Below are 21,935 nucleotides of genomic sequence, written 5' to 3' on the forward strand. Positions count from 1 at the left end.
GTTCTCCCTTGACAAAGAATGATTTTGGAGAGAGGCTACTGCTCAAGTGGATCCTGTTGTTGGAGACTGTGCTGGAGGGAACGGCACATGTTAATAGCCTTTTCTAAGCTGGCAAGTGATGTTCCAGGCCTTCCAGTCATCGTGGCAGGTGTGTAAGCCCAAACTACTCTCTCTAAATGAGATTGTCGTTCCTAGGTGCTGTTCTGGGAGCTGAAAAGTCTCCTAATTACTTTGCAGGGCCAAGCTGCTTGCTGAATGAGGTTATGGCATGAACCTATCATAGGTTCAGTGGAGGCTTTTGATTAGCCTTGCCCTGTTCACAATAGGGAGTTCCTCATGGGCTCCTTGGTGGTCTTTGCGTCCTCTAGTAGAGTTTTGTCATATTTTTCTTGCCTTTTTTTTGTTGTCTCCCCCAGTCTGCCTTCCCTGCTTTGAGACTTCACATTGGACAAGAGGTACATGTTAGACGTGTGTAATTCACCCACACCCTTTGTTCCTCTTAGCTGTTTGGAGGCAGCCTTACCCAAGGAAAGTGTGTTGGCTGTTCTGGTAACGTGCATAGAATCTTTGCTTGGAGAGAAGACAGCACTTTATTTCATAGCTTTGGCTCTAGCTGAATCTGAATGGTAACCAAATTCTCTTCCCAGCACAAACAGCTGCTCTAGTGAAGTCACAGACTTGGAGCCAGCCCAGCAGACATGCTGCAGCTACCAAGGATGTGGGCGGGAGTGAGACGGTAGCTTGTGAGCTAGTTCAATTTTTGAGAGCCAGCCTAATGGCACTGGGGAGACAGGCAAGAGGAAGAGAGATTCTGACCTATGCAGTTCTTATGCTGTCTTCTCCATGGCAGAGTGGGAGTTCTTTCCAGGAGAAGGCAGAGTAATGTTGACCAGCATCTCTTAACTTGTGTGCTGTCATATTGTCTTCCCAAGGGGATGACTGTGTGCAGAAGTTTGCCCCAGAATTTGTACAGTCACATGCACAAGTACATGCACATACAGCCGTGCAGTGGTTGAAATGGGCTGGCCTATGTGAAAATTACGTGCTGTTGGATTCTGCAGCAGTGTGGTTGAACAGAAGTTACAGAGGTATTTACACGTTATCATTTTGAGTGTGTATACGTACATAGTGTAGAAATTGTGTGTGCGTGTCTCCAACATACACACACGCGCGTACGCACACACAGAGACACACATGTTCAGAGACTTGTGCTTTGCACTCTGAGCTTTGTGGTGCTCCTGGAGAGGTCATGTTTCACAGCCTGAGACCAGCCCCACACAGGTGATGGTTACCCTTGTTCTTGAGAGCTCTGTCCATGCCAGATGAACAAAGTTGTCAACCAGTATCTTTACCTCAGAGTTTTTTGTGGATCTTCCTAGCCGGTTTGAGCTCAGGTCCAAGTGCTTTCAGGTGAGGATGACACTGTAGAATTGCATTGGGTGTCCTGTGGAAGTCAGTTTTTGCAGGGTAGAGAGGACAAGTCCGGTGATATTTTTGCTGCTGGAGAAATGCACCTTAGCACTCTATAGCAGCTGGAGTCCCTCTTTGCAACCAGAATATAAACCAGTGAGGTAGCAGTAGACAGTGTGGGAAGGAGGAAAGAATGCCCTAACTGAAGAAGGTATCTTGTCCCACTGTATGCGCTTCCTCTGCCTGCTGTTTTTCCCCAGGAAGAATTTTTTTTTCCTGGTTCACAGCAGCCAGGCTCTTCCCCCTACCCCACTCCATGCTCTGCTTGCTCCGTCTGTGTGCTTGTCTTTTGATGTCAGTCACGCTATTTGATTTGTAATGAGGAAACAGAATGCCTTTTCCTCTGCTGCCTTTGCTCCCCCCAGTCCTCTGAACCCCTCAATGCAGGAGGATTGGATTTAGCCATGGAACAGCAAGCATCCGAGCAATCTCTTAGGGCTCTGCAGAGGCAGCTGGCTTTTGAGAAATAAGGGGCAGTGGGGAGCAATGTCTTCAGGGATCACAGCAAGCAGCTATTATGCTCATTTGCTCTCCTGGTTTGTGATGCAATGATAGCCACTGCTATGTTAAATGACTGTATTGTCTCATCCTAGAAGCCAGGAAGGCCTGTGCATGCTTTTCCTCCATTCATTAACCAGCCCCTTGCTTTGGCGCTGTACCTGCGTGTTGGATCGGGCAGATCCATCCTGTTTATTACACCTGAAACACCCGGTCCTGACTTCGATCAGTCGTTGCAGTGCTTTTCCTGAAATGGCTGTCAGAACGCAGGAGCTGCCTTTCAGAGGCCCAGAGATGGTTTTCTCCCTGGCACAAGATGATTTTCTGAGGCAGTGTGTGGTTTTGCATTGAGAATAGAGCTGTCTGGGACCTTCTTGATTAAGTGGGGCTGTGTTGACTTTATTTTTACAGCATCTCAGTTTGTCATAGCTGAAGCTCTTTCTATAGGAACATAGCTGTGGCAGAATTTACCGCAGGTAACGTTTTTGCAGTTTCAAAACTTGGGGCAGAGGGAAATGTGAGCTGAAGAGCTGCCCTGGGACTTAGCCTGGATCGCACACAACTTTGGTGAAGGCCCTACCTGCACAGCTGGTTTCCAGCCTTCTCATCTTTTCGGTCGGTTACTGCTGCTGTCTGGTTTTGCAGGGAAAGTGGAGATCAGGTCTCTGGATCTTAGTGGTACCAGCCTGAGGGGCACTGTGTTGTCTGAGCAGCTCTGCTCTTGCTGATTTATTCATGTGTCTGGCTTAGCTGTCTGCACTTGCTCTTGCCACAGGAGGGATCTGAAATCTTTCCTTGACAGACCTCAGTGTGTTGAGTAGTAAAAGCGTATTGGGAGAGACTGTACAAGGTCTGAGGGAGTGTGTGGTCTCTCCAGTATGTCTGTGTCATTCCATATTCCTCCATTCCACAGAAGACCTTTTTTTTTTTTTCCCAAGGGGAAGTCGTTTCTCTGAACCTTGGCTTTCACACGTGGTGGTGGTTCTCTTGGAATCTCTTGAAAATGATGGCTCGCCTTTGTGCTACCTGAGCCCTCAAGCATGGAAGGAGACAGGGGCACAAGGAGCTGGGCAGACTTCTCAAGAGACATCTGTCATTTCAGATAACACCCAAACTTCCTAAAGTGGATCGGTAACTCAGCAAGTTACAGAGCGCTGGAAACAGTGACACCGATGAAGTCCACTCAGCCTTCCGGCTGGCTTAGTCCTGTGCAGACGAAAGGGAAATTGTGGGCGAGAGGAGCATCTGTGGGGCCTGAGGTTAGCTGTCACCCTGCTCTCAAGGTACTGCTGCACCTGGCTAGGTGGTGCCCAGCAGCCTTTTGGAAGTGGAAGGTTTCTGGGCAAAGAAACAGGGACAATGTTTTTGGCGTTGTTCACATCAGGTGCTGAGGACTAAAATCACAGTAGTCTTGCCTCTCCGCAGACCGTGCCAGAGGAAAGCCAGTATGAGCACCAAGCACTCAGTTCCGTAGTCTCCAGGATTACAACTTACTAAGTCAGCTTTCTTATTTCAGTGCTAGGTGTCAACCATCGAATTCTGGGGCCTCATCAGATTCTGGGGCTGTGAGAAACTTTTTAGACCTCAGATCAGAATTGACTCTTCATGCCTCTGCTACTGAACTGAGCAGGAAGCCTGATGTGGGATGCTTCTGGAAGTATTTATGTCTGTGGGAATTGGGCACCAGCTTGGTTAGGCACGGATTGATTTTTTTTGCAGAATTTTCTTTCTCTTCCCTCATTTCCAGCCAGTATAAAGTCCACATCTTACATGTGTTGGTAGGATAGTTTTAGCAGCTAGTGGGCCATGGGAAAAGCTGGTCCCCTCTAGCTCATGTCTGTTAACCATGCTTGTAGGTACTGCTGCTACACAATTAATTGTTACTGCTATTGGTTTCTCCTTTGCCTTTATTAAATGATGTTTTCTGTTTGCAGTCTGCTGAATGGTTTGTTGGCTTTAGTTTTGTTCATGTAATAACTCCTGCTTTCCTGCCAGCACCAGCCTCACTGCCTGAGGTAATGATTTTTTGGCTGTTCAAAAATGAGCATCGAAAGGTGTCCATTTAATTACAGGATATCTCAGCATAAATTTCCTGCCTGTATGGTGCAGTAGTCTGTTCCCTGCTGCACATCAGTTTTCCTGCTTTCTGTCCATTTTTGTCAGGGAAGAAGTGGGACCTGGGTTCGGCATTAACATATCTGGCTTTTCACCCTCTATAAATTTAGGCCTATCTCCGTATGCGCTGGAATAGGAGTTTTGTTGGAAACATAAATGCTGACTTGGAAAGAAGCAGTCTGCAAGCAGTGGAATTAGTAAAGCTTTATGTCCTATAGTGTTGGCTCTCCCAGTTGAATTCCCTGGCGTCTTACAGTGGTGTGAAATCCCTGTGGACATCCACAAATGTTTAAAAGAAATTTGAGTTCATTTTTCAGTTTTTTCCTCAGAGAATCCCCAGTAATAGGAATTAATTTTTTTTATCCATCTGCCTGTCTCTGTTGCACCGATATCCTTGGAACTGCTTCTCTTCTGCCAAATTTGATAGAAATTGACCGTTGGGCTTTTTTAAAGTTAGTAAGCTAGGTTACACAGGCAGGTGTGAGCACAGAGTTTTGTCTTGGTTCTGTAGCAAGCCAGGTTCAAAAGACATCATTTATTAAGTACGACTTTTTACCATATGGGTGTTCCGGGGTGGACAGGATAAAAAGCAATCCATGTGTATAAACAAGGCATGGACCAGGTTTCAGTCAACACAAGCTTGCACTGGGTTAAAACGTGCAGCTGAAAACTGGCATCTCTTAAACTTGTGCCTGTGTCTGCTGTGGTGTTGTCTTGCCTGAGTACTGCTGTCCCGTTGCACAGATCCATCTAACCAGGCTCACTCACTATTCTGAAGTCCTGTGATGTGCCCTGTTATTTTGTTTTCAACACCTTCCTGTTCTGACAACGGAAGAAACTGTGCTTCCAGTAAAGTAACATGCTGTTTGCATTAATAGGAGTTGTAGATGAGTTGGTTAGAGGGAAAGAGCGTTGCCCAGCTCCCCTCATTCCCCCATGCAGACACTTTGTACCTCCTCCCACTGCCTGCCTTCCTGCAGAGCAGCGATACTATGGCTCCCTCCAAGAGCCTGCAGCATTCCTAATTCATCCGCTCCATCTCTGTCTGCCTCTCCCTGTCGTTGACTGAGGCCTCATGCGCTGAACACAAGCCTGGTTTTTAGTAATTGCTGTTCCCAGAACTCAGCAGGCTGAAGGGGGTGGAAGGGAGATAAACATCAAGAGTTCAACATCCAGACAAACACAGCAGAGCACACACAATAAATACGTCCGCCCCCGAATGCAAATACATCAGAAGAGATTCCTTCCCCAGGGCTGAGAGCAGAGCAGGCTCCAACAAGAGGGCAGCACAATGAGGTGAGTACAGTCGCAGGGGCCTCCCCAGCTCCTCTGGCCACTCGGCTTTGCGCAGGCATTGGAAGGCACGAGTGTGATTCTCATCTTGTCTGGCTGTATGACTCCGCTGATACCTCCTGATTTTTTCCATTGTCAAGTGATCAGGGTGTTGGCGTAAAGATTTCAGCTAACAGAGAGGTACCTGATTTGGTATCGAGACTGGCAGTTCGGATATGTGGCGTTTGGGGTACGATCAGAGTTGATGCTCAGTCTTTCTCCGTTAATCCTTTGACACAGGCTGTTCGTCTTGCTAGCTACGCTTTACAGTGGAGTAAGCAGCAGCATTGTGCTGCAGAAAATGTATGGGAGGATCACATCCCCCAGCTTCCCAAACGTCTACCCAAATCACAAGGAGAGAATCTGGAATATTACTGTCCCCAAGGGCTATTCTGTCCGCATCTACTTCACCCATTTCAACCTGGAGCTGTCCTACCTGTGTGAATACGATTACGTGAAGGTATGTGTAGGGCCGGCGACATGTAGCAGGCTGAGTTGTTAAAAGCTGTATGTATGTGATCCTGGGCACATGCAGGACCAACATAACTGTTGCAAGCACTTGATTGTAATCTCTTAGTAAAGTTCAGGCTCAGCTGATTTCTAAATGATGTGTTTATTGAGGCCCATGGGACCAGGAAGTAGAATTGGTTGTCATGTTGGAACATCTGAAACTTGAGTTGTTTGTGCTCAGAGAATTCTGATGTTCCTCTCTCGTGAAGCAAAAGGTTTGAAATTTTGCCCAAAACAACATTTGAGCTTCATTTTGCTGAAGTTACAGTGTGCATTTTGAATTAAAAAGTAGTGCTTTACACGGTGTATAATGGGAGACCATAGAAGTGTAAGTGATTGTCTAAACAAGATACTGTCAGCTTGTCTAAACGTGCACTTGCAACACTTGCTGTGGTGTGTTTGCTAGCTAATGTGAGAAACAACCTCAGGAAAAGAAACAGATACTGTCTTCAGGAAGTTTTTGGGCCATCAGCCCTGTCCCTGGGAGGTTTGTACTCCATGTGCTGTAGTCTGGGGGGCCCTGTCACTGACTTGAGGCCACGCTGCCTCTGTACTCATCTTGTTGTTTGCGTGGGCCTGGTACATTAAATGGAGAGCTGTATACACGGGGAGCGTGCAAAACCAGGGCATGAGCAGTACTTCGGAATCAGTCAGGCAGCCTTGTTCCCATTTAGGAAGATCTCGTTGCTGCGGTTTTATATGGCAAAGTTGCTCCCATTCCCCAAATCCTGTTGTTCTTAAAGTAGCTCCCTTTGGGCAGGACAGAGTACTCAGTTCTGGTAGGTCTGTAGTACACAGTCCTGTCACTGCCATGTACAACGTGAACCCCGTGTGTCAGAACATTTCTGGTGTATTAAAAACACCAGATGAATGAAGAGCTGGAACTGCAATAAGTGAATCGTAGAGCAAGTGAGTTACTAGCTTAGAGAGGCCTTTTACTACACATTTGAATTTATCAGTGCATGGAAAGCTTTTACCTCAGTTGTCTCTGGCTTTACCAAGATGTGATTGTCCCTGAGAGTGCCGAGTTAACAAGAGCATTATAAACAAAGCATGGTGCTGATAGCCCCAGCTGGCATCGCAGCTTCACGTGGGCCTCTCAGATGAAAAAGGGAGACAAAAATATGGGCCTAAGTCACAGAGAACAGGGGAAATCTTCTTTTATCTGTCCCTGGATCTGGACTGACCTCCAGAAGCACCTTTTGAGAGCATCCAGGCCTCCTTTCTCACACCATTAAACACACACTTTCCAAGCCGTGGCAGCAGGTTGGGAAGAGCAAAGCTCTGAGCTCATCTGGTAGATTTGTCTGCCTATTTTGCAGCTGAGCTCTGGTGGGAGGACCTTGGCTACGCTGTGTGGCAAAGACAGTACAGACACTGAGGAGGCTCCGGGCAACAAGACATACGTCTCTGTTGACAACAACCTCATGGTAGTGTTTCGGTCTGATTACTCCAATGAGAAACCATTCACAGGCTTTGAGGCCTTTTATGCCGCTGAAGGTAAGAGACCAGCCCCTCTTGTGGATCAAAGAGACACAGCTCTGGTGGGGTTGGTGCTTCCCTGTGCTCTCATAGACGGTGGCTGCTGGTGTGAGGTGGGAGAAGGCGGCCTCATTGTACGGAGGCAGATGCAGAAGGGCACAGCAAGCAAAGGCAAACGAGCTGACCTCACAAAACACCGAGTGGCTCAGACTAAGACAATGTGTTGTTGAAGGGTGTTGGTTGCCTAATTCTGTGCTTCACCCATTAGATATTGATGAGTGCAGACAGCTGTTTGATGGTGAACCCCTCTGCAATCATCACTGTCACAACTACGTGGGGGGCTACTATTGCAGCTGTCGGATTGGCTACACGCTGCATGAAAATAAGAGGACGTGCACAGGTGAGCTCTTGCTAGGTCGGGAGATACTTCCCTACCTACAGCACCCACTTAAATCCAATCCTGACACTAGCATCGAGATGAAAGTTGCGGGGTTTTTGTTGTTGTTTTCAGTATTCCCTGTGCAGCTGGAAGAAAGTACAGGGGATTAGTCAGGGCCGTGAGCAGAGCTCCTGGTTTGCAGAATGGCTGTGGGCTCATTGCTGCCGTTGGGGACAGCAGTATGGTGTCGCAGTAAAATGGTGCAGTGGCAGTTGGTTTTGGTTCCTCCTTCGGCACCATCCACCTGTGTTTAGCTTCAGACAGATTGACTGGAGAAGCAAGAAAGTGTTTTAACACTTGCCACTGCAGACAATTCCGGTCTTCATGGCTGCCAGTGCAACGAGCCTTGCAAAACTGAGTATGTCTTGCTTCCTGGGTACTGAGATACTGAGTATTCTGGACCCAAGTTAGTAGATGTGTTGTAGGAAACTTAACAATTAAGTTGCAAAATCTAGTGGAGAAATAGTTTGCTTCCTCTCCCTGGAAGGACGCAGGCCAAGAAGCAACATGATCCACGTATCACTGACACCAGTTACAATGATCCGCTCGTTAAATGGGAGACAAGGCCAGGCACAGCCCTCTTGTTCAGAAGGGTGTACAGCGTGAGGGTTACCTGGCTGACTTCTGCCTGGCTCGGCTTGTTGGTTCACAACTAGGGAAAGCTTACGTGTCGTCAGGCAGCGAGGTGTCTGTCTGAATCAGTGCAGTGATCGGCACCTCAGGATTCCCTTTGCGGTGCAACGTGTGCGTCCACGTGGTGTCAGATTCATCCTTTGTGGGTGCAGCTTCACCCACCTGGAGCTGAATCCTGTCTGGGAAGAGCCAGCAAACATACTGCTCACTAAGTACTGTCATAGGTGGGAAGATAGTTTCTTTGAGCTCCCCAGTGCTGAAATGCAGAACTGGATCCAACTCCCAGTGCTTAAGGCCACCTTGGCATTTAGCTTCCCAACTCCAGCCTATGACAAACTCTCTCCAGCCATGGCTGCGTGGGTCTGATTCGAGAGTCAAACTCCTCATATCTCCAGTGTATTGGAACAGACCTATTCATTCAACCTCCCCTTCCTAAAGTGATGGCTTTTAGCACAAGTGTGTGGGTTTACTTACGCTATAAAGCATGTGCCTGTTCTTAATGTGAAGGTGCAAAATGAATAGCTGTGAACTAGCAGCTTCGTGGTGACCATTCATGTGTGCACACTTACGCCCCTGAACATCACGCTAGTAGAGGGAGCTTAGCAGCAGTGTCGAAGGGCTGCGCTACCCTGATGGGTGCAGACGTGCCCATTGGGAATTGCCGTGGTGCTGGAACCCGTTCACGTTTTAGAGGCAAGTGCTGAAGCTGCCTCAGCCACTGGGCTGGGCTGCAAAGCAAAGGTCTCTGCAGATCGCCTTCATGAGATGAGGGCAAAAGCTGCCCCTTCAACTTTTGGGCTCATGTCTGAGCAGGCTGATACTGACAGGCTCTTTTTTTTCTGCTTTTATTTTCCAGCATGAGATAATTAAGCGTCTCCTCGCTTAGGCAGAGATGGGGACAGATGTGCTGGGAAGAGCTGGTTTGCCCTCCTTCCTGACCTGCCTGTTGCAGTCCGTCCAGGGGCTGCAGCCTTCTCTTGCTCGGTGACTTGTATGGCTTGGTTCCTTGCCTTTCAGACCTGCCTCCTGCAGACAATAAAGAGGCTGTTCCGTGTTGAAAGCTGATGACAGCCTCTGGGGCGTTCATTTTCTTGTATTTCCCATGTGTCAGAAGCAAAAAAAAGAAGGTAGATAAGGCAGGAGATGATAAGAGAGAAATCACTGTGAAAGGCCCCTCAGCTGCACAACTGCCCGAAGACTTTTGAATTTCTTGTCCAGCTCTTGTTGCTTGACCTTCCATAGTTCTTAAATTGCCACAAGACCAGAACCACACATTTGTTCCTTAATGTTACTTTTAGATATGCTCTTGTCTGCACCTGGGCTTGTGGATTGAAACTATTTCTATGCAGAGCCCATTCACTCTTCGGAAAGGTTTGACTTTTTTTTTTTTTTTAATCCAAATTTTGTGTCTCTGGCCAAATCTCCCATTGGGAACCTAACCTTCTGGCTGAAATGTGTTCTGGTGAGCAAAGCCGCAGAGTTCCAGGAGTTTGGTAAAGTAATATGAATGTCACCAGGGCAGCTTAGTTGTCTTGCCCTCATGCAAGGGCAGGCAACAGTGCCCTCCCCACAACAGATGCAACACAAGGAATGCTGTTCTTCAGTGCAGTTGCTCGAGATGTTGATTGATACTGTCTCCATCCCTCACAGTTCTTCTCACTGCTCCACATTAATACCCATTTATTGTCCTCTTAGACTGTACCCTCTTTGGGCAGGGACCATCTCCTTGAAACATGTTGGAGAAATGCTGTGCTCTGTACTTCTTGGTGACTATAGCTCCCCAACTCTGTGGAGGAAACATGGTGATTCTTGCAAGAGGTTGACAAGTGGGAGCTGAGCAGCTGTAGGTGAACTACTGAACATAAAACAAGGCTTTGCTTAAAAAGCTTGAGGGGTTAAGGAGTATTAGTTGATCAGCATTTTCTTATTTCTGCAATTTAGAGGAATTGCTTTTCATGGTAGTTGATGAGTCTCAGTTTCTCCAACCCTTTCTCTACTCTAGTGCCTGGAGGAAGCAGGGGAGGAACCGTCTTCCAAGTGAGCATGGGAGGGGATGGAGGGTCTTCTGGATGAGACACTTGACTCATTTCAGGTCACTGCATTTGCAGACTTCTGTGTTACCTTGGGCAAGTCACTTGATACCAGCTTTGAACATCCATCTGCAAAATGAGAGGTAACATCACTGCCTTGACTTACTGGGAAGGTGCTTAGTAAGTGTCGTAGAAGGTGGGTGCTGCAGAGAAGTGGTCTGGGGGTCGAGTGGCTGTGCAAGCACTTACCAAGGCTTGCTTCTGCTGTGGTTAATCTTGCTCAGAAGCTGTTTCATGGCCACGGTGAATTGTGATCAAAGCAGCCTGAAATTTTGTCATGGCTCGGTGATACAATTTATGACCCGTCTTTCATTGGAGACCTAATGAGCCAGTGACAATGGACTTGCAAGTTTTGAGGGGGTCATTTGTCAGAGTTCAAGCCTCTGGCAAACAGCTCACTGTGATTGTAATAAAAATACGGCCTATGCATAATAGAGCACTCTCTGGACAGCTCTAAAGCTTGGACTGAGAAGTCGAGGGACAGCATTTCTGCTGGCAGATGTTAAAAAATTATTTGATCCTTTTTGTGCTGGCTAGTTTATGACTTTCTTGCTTGCAGACTGACAGAAAAAAAACACTGCCCTGACAAAGGGAACTCCCAGTGGCCACATCCAGGAGATATTAGGAGAAAAGTAAGGTCCAGTCTAAGCCTTTTCATCTTCAAGCTGCAAATTCCCTTGGACTAGCAGAATATCTTCTGTTGGGTCAGCTAATTTTGGCTACTTGTGTGAGCAAAAATCAAGCGAGGTTATTGGTGATAACCCACGTTTTTCCAAACTGTATTATAAAAATCTGACATCAAAATTAGGAAACTGAGTTTAAAGGAGATCTGAAGGGTGAAGAACTATTATTCTCTTACCTTTCTCCTTCTTAAGTTGTTCAAAACAAGGTGAAGGCCAGTTTTCTGAATTACTGGGGTATTAATGGGGCACTGTTCTTGTTTGTGCTAGAACAGCATACAGAGATCCCAGCTCTGCGCAGAGCGGCGTGGTGCTGTTTGCTGCGTGAACACAGAGCAAGCACTGCCCTGAAGAGCCTCTCCACCAGCACCTGGGCAGCTCAGAGCAATCCTGGAATATGCATTGCTAGAATGGATCCGGGCTAAGGATCCCTTGAGTCCAGTCTGCCTTTGATACTGGCCAGCATCTTATGCTTCAGTGGGAGACACAGTTCAGTAAGTGATTTTTTTAAAGTGCACTGCAATACAGAAGCGTGATCCTGCGCAATAGATCCTGTGTCATCTATATGCTGCTTGGCTTCAGCTGAACTCAGGTCATTAGTGTGTACAAGTTTGCCTTAGATTTCATATGACAACATGTTGCACAGATTAATTGTATGCTATTTCTTAATCCTGTTTTTATATCAGATTCGTGTTCTCTGGCCTTTAATTTCATCGTGTGTCCCTTTGCCCTTTTACTACTAGAGAAAGTAAACAGCCTTCGGAAACGATAGTGTTTGGTTTACATGCATATGTGTGTGTGTTACCACACAGTGGTCTTCTCTCTTCTTGTTTCTCTTTTACATGTTTTTATGCTGAGCTTTAGTCTGATGACGTTCCTTTAAACATACTTTAAGGAAAGATGACATGATCATTACGGTAAGTAGAAGCCAAGGTGTTGCTGCCTCCTAGCTTTGAGCCTCTTACAAGCGAGAATTTAACCTTACCAACCTGAGTATCCCTTCTTTACACAGTAGACCCCATGCCTGGGGAAAAGTGGTTTTGTAGGTAATAGGAAAGGATTCTGATGCAGAACTAGCAGAAGATTTGAGATTCTGACTTCTTAATGATTTCAGTAGGGAGTTAGGGGTGTAAAGATAGTGCTCATTATATTGTGGCTTGTATGCTTAGGGTAAGACTTCCCGCTGAGAGTTTTTTCACACCCAAGGATTTCATGTTTTCATTCCTATCTCGTCCTGTAATTGCCTCCAGACTACTCCTGTAGGGGCTGTAGAGCTGGAACAGATATTAACAGCATGAGGAAATTTCAGTTTTTAAGAGAAGCGGCTTTCTTTGCGCTTACATGGCTGTGAGCAGTGTACTGCTAAAGCTGCATATCAAGCAGGTTTTAGGATGTTTCTTAACGTGGGCTTGCAGCCGGTGGAAGGAAGCATTAGAGTGGGACCCTAAAGCCTGGGGAGAGGCAGTGAACTCTGCGTTACTGGCAGTGTTTTAAGCAGCACCTGCAGCAGCTCAGGAGAGTGTGCTGGAAAACATGCTTTATTCTTACACAGGCATCAAATGCTTCTGTAGTTTGAGGTACAATCAGTGGGATTACAGAAACATGCATTTAGCTGGGAAGAATGAGGTAATAACAGTTGAGGAAAAAACCCACTTGCTGATAATCCTCTGCAAGTATAGCGTGAAAGAAGAGGATTTAATTCCCATTGTAGCTCAACTGATTTCTGTTGGTGCAAAGCGGTGTGCTGGTAGGCTAGATTCAGAGGCAGCCAGATCCTCCAGGTAAGTTAGTCAAGCTTTCTCCACTTCTTTGGACCAAGAAATTTCAAACAGGATGTAAAAATTAGGAGAGTGTTCAGTTTTAACAGAATAGGCATTTCTAGGTATTTATTAACTGGTTTACTGTGTGTATTTGTCAGCTGTGTTTGAAAACCTAGCGCAGTGAACTCAGAGCAGAACACACAGAGATGCTCAGTCACCGTGGTGATGGATAGGTTTATGTCAAATAAAAGCAGCTGCTCATAACTTCCTGGGAAGATGGATGGAGAAAGATTGTTCTGAAATTACAGCTTGTGCTAAAAGAAACACTTGGTACCCGAGTGCATCATTACTTGTGTGGTGGTATTGTAGCTGTGCTAAGAGCCACACAAACATAAACCAGAAAGATTATCCTTTAACCCATTCCTGCTTTGCTTTCCAAGTAAACACTTGTATCTGAATACTGCCTGTAGCAGCTGGGCTGTTGCCTAGGTGTAGGGTGGAAGCAAGTTTCTCTGAAGTACAAGGAGCTTAGAATCTTGGCTAACAAAATCCATGGTTAGTTAATGGACGATAATGTTCATTTTCTCATTCACAACTTGGCCCCCTTCCATTAAGATGGCAACCTTAAACTGTATGGTCTATTTTAGGTGATAATCTGTAATTAATGACTGGATACGGGCGGTTTTGTTGGTGGAGGTTAGCACGGTGTGTTTGAGGATACAATTCAAAGTCAAACAATTTCCCTCTTACAATTAATTCGTGTCACAGTGGTGCAAAAATATGCCGGTGTTATCAGCCGGTCCAGCATTCCTCATCAATTAAAGGATTGCTCATACAGCTTTTGCAGGGCATCATAAAGCCTTTGTTCCCAGCTGATCAAAGCACCACTTCACAGTGATCAGATGCTGTCAACAAGCAGAGATCCTCGGGGCACTTGTGGCTGTTCCTTCTTGCTTCTCTTCAGCAGGGAGTATTTGTGGCTCCAATTGTGTCGGCAAGAGGCACAGCTGGTTTTGCTCAGAGAGTACAATTACATTCTAAATGTCTGGCAGCAAAGGCATTAAAGAGCTGCATTCACAGGCTTCTGGAATTGAGGAGCTGATAGCTATCTACCGCTCTGTCCTACACTCCGGTGCAGCAGACAAGCTGCAAATTTAACACCTCGGAACGTTTCTGATGAGCTTCCAGCTATCACACTTATTTCTGACCTACAGCCCCATGACTCCGAAGTGGTGCTTTCCCGGTATCCGTCCCTGCACCTCGTCTGAGGCAGGAGTGCTGGGTAGTGCTCATGATCTGGGCAGGCACCGGTCCTGCCACAACAGAGAGAGAGAGAAGGAGGGAGGGGGCAGTTTTCTCAACAGTGACGAGTGCCCCCTGGTGAAATGTGTGGGACTAGCCTCGTTTCGTCGGTGGTTAGATGTGTGGCTCTGAAATTTTCTCGAAGGGATAAACTAGTGCAGAAAAAGATCCATCCACTAGCTTTACCCAGTAGGGCTGAACTTACTGCATTTCGTCACAGCTTTTGTGAGACAGGCCCAGTTCCTTTACTGCATCTTCTTCATCCTGTGTTTCTCCATGTTAATTTACAGTTTCATTTCCCTGTGTCTCTCCTTGTTCTTTTCTTCTTCTCATTCCTTCAGGTTTGGTTTGGTTGGTTTTGGTTTGTATTTTGTTGTTTTTTTTTTTCTTTCAGCACCTTCCTTTTTTAGTAATTCAGCAAAACCAAAACCAAGCCCATGTGTGTGTCCTGATTTGGCAGATTTCATCACAACCTCTGCCCATACCGCATGTCAGTGATGCCAGGGGAGTCAGTGAAATCTTTTGCATTCAGTTTGCTTATCTATAAAGTGGACCCAGTGTTTGCTTCCCAGGAATTCATAGCACTTGGGATGCTTGGAGAAAAGGCGTGCTGGGAGTTACCAGAGTGAGGAACCCTTGCTCTAACCACCTGGTTTTTTAAACTTTGCAAGAAAGGGCCATTCAAGTTCAGGGATTCAGTGTATTAAAATCAGTTTGTGCTTGCATAAACCTCATGAGGGAAGGAGTAAAGACAGTTTGTTTGCCTTCTCTCCTTCTTTTCAGGTTGAAACACCCAAAAAGCAGTTTGGCCCATTCTGTGGAAAGACTTTGCCTGCAAAAATGGAGACACAGGCTGGGGTTGTGAATGTTACTTGCATAACTGATGTCTCAGGAGCACACACTGGGTGGAAGATAAAGTGCACAGCAGCAGGTGGGTAGGAGACCTCTGTTAGTTCTCGGATCCAGACTGTTCCCAGGAGTTCAGTCTGGAAAGGCCTGAACAGTGACCAGATAGTGGTGCTGTGAAACAGTGGTGTCATGCTCAGTTTTCCGTAGTGTGCTTTTTAAACAGCGTAGCTACTAGGTTTGTGCTGAAATGAAGTTTTAAAAGAACTCCAGAATTCCAGCTGACCTTACAGTTAGCTTGGGTGCAGGCATATGATTTTATTTTAGGGAACAATTTTCCCAGCTTGTCAAGAGTTACAGTACGTGCTTAGGCAACAGACGTACTGGGCTGGTCCTGTCAGTGTGGGCTGGCTGGGTGCAGGTCCCTGCACACCTTTGGAGTGAGAGCATCGCAGGCAGGCAGGCTTTACATTTATCCTCAGTAATCGTGGTTCTGTGTCCATGTGAGTGAAAGGGCAGAGAAAGGGTGGGGTTTTCCCCTAAGAACCTTTAGCAGTAAGTAGTGAATTCACTTTTAAGGGGAATATTCTGTTTTCTGATCCTCTGCAGGTTTGCCGTGTCCCAGTCCTGAAGCACCACCCCATGGTCACATCGCACCAGTGCAAGCGCGATGCGTTGTGGGTGACCACTGTGCTCTCTGTGTGACATGGGGTGGCTGCTCCTTGAAGCGGGTGAACCATGGCACTGTCAGCCCTGTTGGACCCGATTCCTCAGGGATCAAAGATGTAGGTGCCTTTCGTTACTAGCAGTTTCTGTTGCTCAGCGCTGTGATTATGAGGTGTATTCAGTGCACTTGTCCTTTCTTTGGTACCCCCCAAAGGTCTACGTTGCTGTGTGCGTATGCCCGTGCTGATGCTCTTTGAACGCTGCTCCTTAGAGATTTGCTTGTAATGATGTTGGAAGAAAAGAATTATTTTATGAAAGATTTCACAAGATCAGTGTAGCGAGAATTTTTAATGTTCTTTCATTTGTTGCTACATCTCTCCAGGGAAGTTAAAACTGGAATACTTTGTCATTCCTGCCGAGTGCCACATTTCAGACTTACAGCTTGGTAACATCCTGCTTCCCAGCGGGCAGTTTGGAAAGATACTCTAGTCCGTGAATGCTTACAGCAAAGTCTTGACAGCACAGTTAGGTGACTGTGTTTGAGGAGGGCACAGGCTGACAACAGTTATCTTGTAGTCTGTCTGATTTGGTAGTTGCCCACATTTACTGTTTACTGGTTATATAAACCCAGAACAACTGAACTGATCTGAGGGTTAGTGTTCAACGCAGACAGTGGGAAAGCTGGGGGGTGTGGAAATGGATAAATGAAGGCTGCGTTCCGTGTTGCCCTTGGAGTGTGCTGAGCAGCCTGTGCCATCCTTGCTGGTGACAAGGCAGGTGTAAGTGGTGGCACTGGTATGCCACAAATGCAAATGAGCCTCCAGAATCCCGAAAGGGTCGCTCTCCCTCGCGTTCACAGCCATCCACCGTGGCCTTTATTAGCACCGCATTTAGATGCGTCCAAGGATGGGGTAAGAGCTACGTACCTTGTCCTGCTCTGAAAGTAGCGCAGCAAAGCAGTGCATTTATAAAGGCATTTTAAGCAAATAAAAATCTAATTATTGGTTTTCACCCTAGGGATGAGCAAATAAATGTGTAACTGATGTTGGTTTTCTGTCATTAACCCTGTTTAATGCGGAATGAATTTGACCTTTTATTTCTGTTCATGCTTCTTGGAGAATTAAGATGTTGTGAAGCCTTTTGTAGAGGAACGTCAGAAGGATGCTTCTGGGAACAAACCAATGGCAAAGCACATCAGTAAGTTGGTGCTAATATTTGTGAATTTGAAACATTTCTGTGTGAATGTTTATATTTAAAACACTGGTTTTGTAAAGGCAATGATAGAAATTGCAGTATGAGAAACACTTTATTCTGCTTGGTAACTGTTCTATTTCTTGTCAAGGTGCATTTTGCATTTGTAAGTTGGAAGATGTTTCAATTTCTGCCGTTAAGATCTCTAAAAAGCATTGATGGTTATTTAAAAAACAAAAAAAAAGGTAAAAAAAAAGTTGTGGTAGTGTCCTTTGAAATAGCGTACAGTCTCCCAGCAGTTTTATGTAACTAGCAAAAGTGTCATCATCATAGCAGAATACAGTGCCTGTACTCGTAGAGTACTGGTACAATCGGTCCTTAATTAGTCTGTATTCATTAACGAATGTGTCGGTTCCCTGCGTACATGGTGTGCAGTGTGAGTCTTGCACAGTCACAGCTTAGTCTAATGGACAGGAGTGCGGATTTTTTGAGGAAACCACGGACTGTACTAAAACCGTTCCAGCTCGCAGCCGTGGAGTCTCATGCCTGCCTGCCCCGCTGTGCGTGCAGAACCTTCACCAGTATTTCCTCTTCTGTTACCTCGAGGCCTTGTGCCGTTCCCTGGTGATCACTGTTGAATCCTGTTGGATTAGGTTGGCCCTTCCAGTGCTCTGCCTTTGCTCATCGATACGTGCTTGGGCTGCTTTAGTTGTTGGCTGCGGTCAGCCTGTGGACGTAGCCAGCAGTGCCGTTACGTACGTTACGGGCCTGAGACGTCACCTGCGATGCTGAAACTCCGTTCCAGTGTGGAGCCCCCTTCCCCCCGTGGAGGCTGGTGATAACGGTAGGTCCTAACCACCGGACTCAGTGGCTCTTGGTTCTGATGGGGTGGGGTGAATGGCTCTGCCGCGCACAGACAGGCCCGTAAAGGTCAGCAGAACCTTTCTGAGGCACAAGACAAAGGCTGTTAACTCCGGGAAGTGTTATTTGCATTTTTAAGGACATGTACCTCAGCACAGGGAAAGGTACCCCAGGTAAGCTTCATTCAGTAACAGCTGGGAGCTTAACACGTTCTTGCCATTCCCAGTTAGTGGCTTTTAGTAGTATCAGGTCCTGTGAATAGCTGGGGGCGGGTAAGCGATGCAACATTGCCTTCTCCTGAGCCTGCAGTAAACTCAAAGGAGAGGTAAAATACCACATCTAACAGTGCCTGCCGTGTCACTTCTGTGTTGCTTTAAAATGATGCCCAGCTGTTCTGTTTTGTTGTTCTTTTCCTTGCCCCTGTGAGGTGCGGGTAAATATATATGCAGTGATGATAGATACTGGGAAAACTCCAAGGGAGAAATAACCCCTCCTGTCCGCGACCCAGGGAGCGCGTGAACGTACAGAATAGTTGGAATTAGCAGTTACTGCAAAATCCTGAACTGTGCGGGGGTCAGTGCTGAAGGACGTGCACCAGCGTTGGAACTTGGGAGCGTTTCCTGTAGCCGGGGGCTGCTTGTTCCTGAACACCAGCCTGTGGTGCACCACAGATGCTGGGCTGTTCCTTGTTGAGTGAAGAGTTAAGTCGCAGGTGTAGTGGCGTGGCTGGCTTACATTTTCTTTTGGTACCTTTAAGGTGATGAGGCAGAACCGCTTCATTGTGGAGTGTTCCCTGGAACTTACCACCTTGGTGTTACTCTGTACTCCAAATGGCAAGTGCGACAATTGCTGTTGAACAGGGAGGAGCAGTAACAGAACTGAAACTGTCCTGATAACCACAGCGTGACTGGCACAGCCTGCGGTTATTAATACTGACCCACTACGTACCTGTTAAACTGGTCACTATTGTAACGTGCCTTGGCCTTGCCTGAGGCTCCCCATTGCTGCTGGCATTGCACAGTAACGCTGGAAACAGTTGAGTTCCCCTTGAAAAGAGTAAAAAGCTGAACCTTCAGTTTATTCCAGCTCTTCTTTTGGAGAATGCAGGTTGATAACTAACTAAATTGTTGTCACTTTTAAACTGCTTGGCATTGTTTCTGACAGGAAAATGGAACCGTGCTCCAGAAGTGTTTGTGGGAGGAAAAACCCACTGAATCCCCTCATTGCAGAGCACGGGGTTGGGGATATTTTTGCTTGTTTGTATGCTTGAACTGCTAAATTACTCTGTAAAATCACTCCAGATCCAAGACTGAATTTTGGGAGAAACATTATAAAATGTAAAAGCGTAATTGTTCCTCTTATCTTTTAGATTAGAATATCCATATATTCCAATTACCTTAATTCACATTCAGAACAAATATGCTTATTTCTCTATGCCCAGTTCCTAAGCAAAACGGTCTCTCATGATTACAGAAGGGTCCATTTTCCAGAGGGTGTATGTAATGCTGACTAATGAAGATTGTACTCTAAATCAAATACTCATTTGCAAGTAATTTTACCATTCCAAAACCATCTAGGAATTACATTTAGAATAATTAACTTAATTTAATCCATACAAGCATAATAATTCACTGTCCAAATCTTTAAATGTTTAACAGTTATTGCCGCCTTCATTGTTTTGCCGCTTGTGGCGCACCGAGAAGTGGAACTGCAGAGCGGGGACGGAGGAGGGGGAGCCGAGCCTGGAGCACGTCCCTGGTAAGTGCTGCTCCTTACAGAGCAAGGGGAGTAGCAGGGGCTTCGCTTTTGTGTGACAAGGGGGTTCTGATGGCTGCCCAGGGCACAGTTACCGAAGAAACCCCTCGGCCTTGAGGATCAGATTGGGGATTTTAAACGCACGCTCATTTTGCTATGAAGAAGCCCAGGCGCAAAAAATTTTATTCATGAAGTTTATAAAAATGATCTTGTCAACATTGCCAGTGCTGCTGCGGTGGTTGGACTGGGGCATAAAGCCTCAACGAGTGCCAGAATCGCACCCGTTTCTTTACCAGGAAAAGATTCCAAATGACAGCAGGTGATGGGGTGGGGAAGCAGCGTCCCTGCAGCTCTTAAAGACCTTTAGGTTTACAAAACTGCAAAAGGCATTACTCTTATTCTTAACAAAGCGTATTTTATTTTCTTTTCAACAGTGCTGTGGATTCTCGTCAGACTGCAGCCTCTGACTGAACACTTGTCCAGGGCAAGCACGCAGCGCACCAAGGTACCGTACACCGCTCCCGGCCGCCGGAGAGTCCCGGCAGCACCAGCTGCGTGTGCAGTGCTGTACACGGGACTACCTCACGGGTGGCTGCTGAACAGTTCCTGCCCTCAGCTGCAAAAGCTGCATTTTTCTGAACAGTTTTATGAAGAACAAGCTTTCACATTCAGATTTATAATTTCAGTGCATGTTCAGCTGACAGGAGATTCTCAGAACTCCTTAGAAGCGATGTGATAAAACCCTGTTATATCCCCTTACGAGTCACATGAACTTCCTTTCTTGCATCTCACTTTCATTAGTATTTCACTTTCTAGAATAACTGAAAATGAAATATCTTTAAAAAAAAAACAAGACTCCAAACACTTCACTGTTTTCAATAGCAGTTTATTTACATAAACACTAGAGTATGCACAGCAGTTAGAAAATAGTACTGAAACTTGAACATTACTCTACAATTTTCAGAGATTTTGTTTCAGGGTGAAGAAAGGCTAAAATTATTAGCAAAGACTACTCAATGCTGCCACCCAGCCTGTTAAAACCTAAACCTGGACAATTTAAACAAAATTAAAGCCATGCTAATGACAAAAACTTACCATGAAGTTCCTTGCAGGGGGGTCACAGTTAAGTCTTTGGAGGTCCAAGAATACGATTTTTAAGTGTTACTCAGCAGAAGTAGCTGGTAATAATAAATACAAGTGCTAAAATGCAAAATTCACAGATGGTACAGAGTTGGGGAGATTATCCTGACTTAAGCGCAGAAAAAAAAACTAATTTAAAGCAACTGTTTGCAGTGGGATATGAACCAGAGTAGTGTGGGATTACTGCTCAGCCCGAGGGTTCAGAACCCCTCTCTACACCCTTGAAGATGTACGTCAGGACCCAGCTGATTTTTTAATACTGCGAGCGGGAAACAAACAGGAGTGCAGTGTTGTCCACTGCTTAGATGGGCTTCCTATGCACCAGCCTCCGTGTAACACGCAGTAGCAAAGAGACAACTTGGAAAGTTAAACAGGCTACAGACGGTGTAAACAAACACCCATATTGAGTGTGCACAGCTACAGCAGGGCAGCACGGTGTGTAAAAAGTACGGAGAGAGCTCCAGAGGGTTTCAGCACAAGTAGATTAAACAATTCCTCAAGCTCCTCCTGCCAGTGGAAATAATCTTCCACCCGTTTCTGCTGAAACATCCTGCTCTTTGTTAAGAAGCTGCCTCTTAGTTGCCACTGCCACACCTGTAATAAGCTTCTGTCAAAGTCTGTGCACATTCCCTAATGCGTTCCTCAGCTGGAAAGCCTTTCCTGGGACAGTTCTAAGCATGAGTTTAGAGCTTGCTTCTGGGCTGAGAGTGTGGCAGCACTCTCCTTCCCACGAGCAGACTGGTCTAAAACCAAGTTAAAACCAGACATCCCCAAGGGAGATGCTGTGGGCAGAAATACGGCTTGACACTCGGCGGTGTTTGTCTCTCAGCCCACTTGGAACACCAGCTCCTAAAAGACTAAGTAGTAACGTTCCTCGGCACAGATGCAATCTGGAGGGAGCTGTGGGCACCCAAACTGGGGGAACTGGATTTTAGATATATACATATCACTGAGCAGTGCAAAAATACAGTGGATTCAAGTTGGGTGTCGGGTATCAATACGTGCTGAGCGGTGGCTCCGTTTGACTTGTCAACTTTTAGAGCACGCTTATCTGAAACAAACCGAATTACTGCAAGAAAGCTTTACAGAAGTTCATCTCAAAAGGGTAAAATTAATTAACTGCTATGAATTCTTTGCATTCAGGGCTGCAAAACAAAGACACATA

At 46.2% G+C, this 21,935-nt stretch overlaps 1 protein-coding gene across 1 annotated transcript; it reads left to right on the top strand.

The window, feature by feature from the left end:
- The first annotated feature begins 5,374 nt into the window (after positions 1–5,374).
- MASP2 (MBL associated serine protease 2) lies at positions 5,375–16,312 on the top strand. Its single transcript, XM_086476034.1, has 5 exons — positions 5,375–5,379; positions 5,656–5,875; positions 7,248–7,425; positions 7,676–7,807; positions 16,206–16,312. Exons 1-5 carry the CDS (start codon positions 5,375–5,377, stop codon positions 16,310–16,312), a joined length of 642 nt encoding a protein of 213 aa, XP_086332160.1.
- Positions 16,313–21,935: the final 5,623 nt, after the last annotated feature.

The sequence above is a fragment of the Leptosomus discolor genome, chromosome 20 (assembly GCF_034619465.1).
Source record: "Leptosomus discolor isolate bLepDis1 chromosome 20, bLepDis1.hap2, whole genome shotgun sequence".
Classification (NCBI taxonomy): domain Eukaryota; kingdom Metazoa; phylum Chordata; class Aves; order Leptosomiformes; family Leptosomidae; genus Leptosomus; species Leptosomus discolor.

Coding starts and splice junctions, on each gene's coding strand:
- MASP2 (XM_086476034.1), top strand. Junction 5,876..7,247: donor GTGAATACGATTACGTGAAG/GTATGTGTAGGG, acceptor CCTATTTTGCAG/CTGAGCTCTGGTGGGAGGAC. Junction 7,426..7,675: donor GGCCTTTTATGCCGCTGAAG/GTAAGAGACCAG, acceptor TTCACCCATTAG/ATATTGATGAGTGCAGACAG.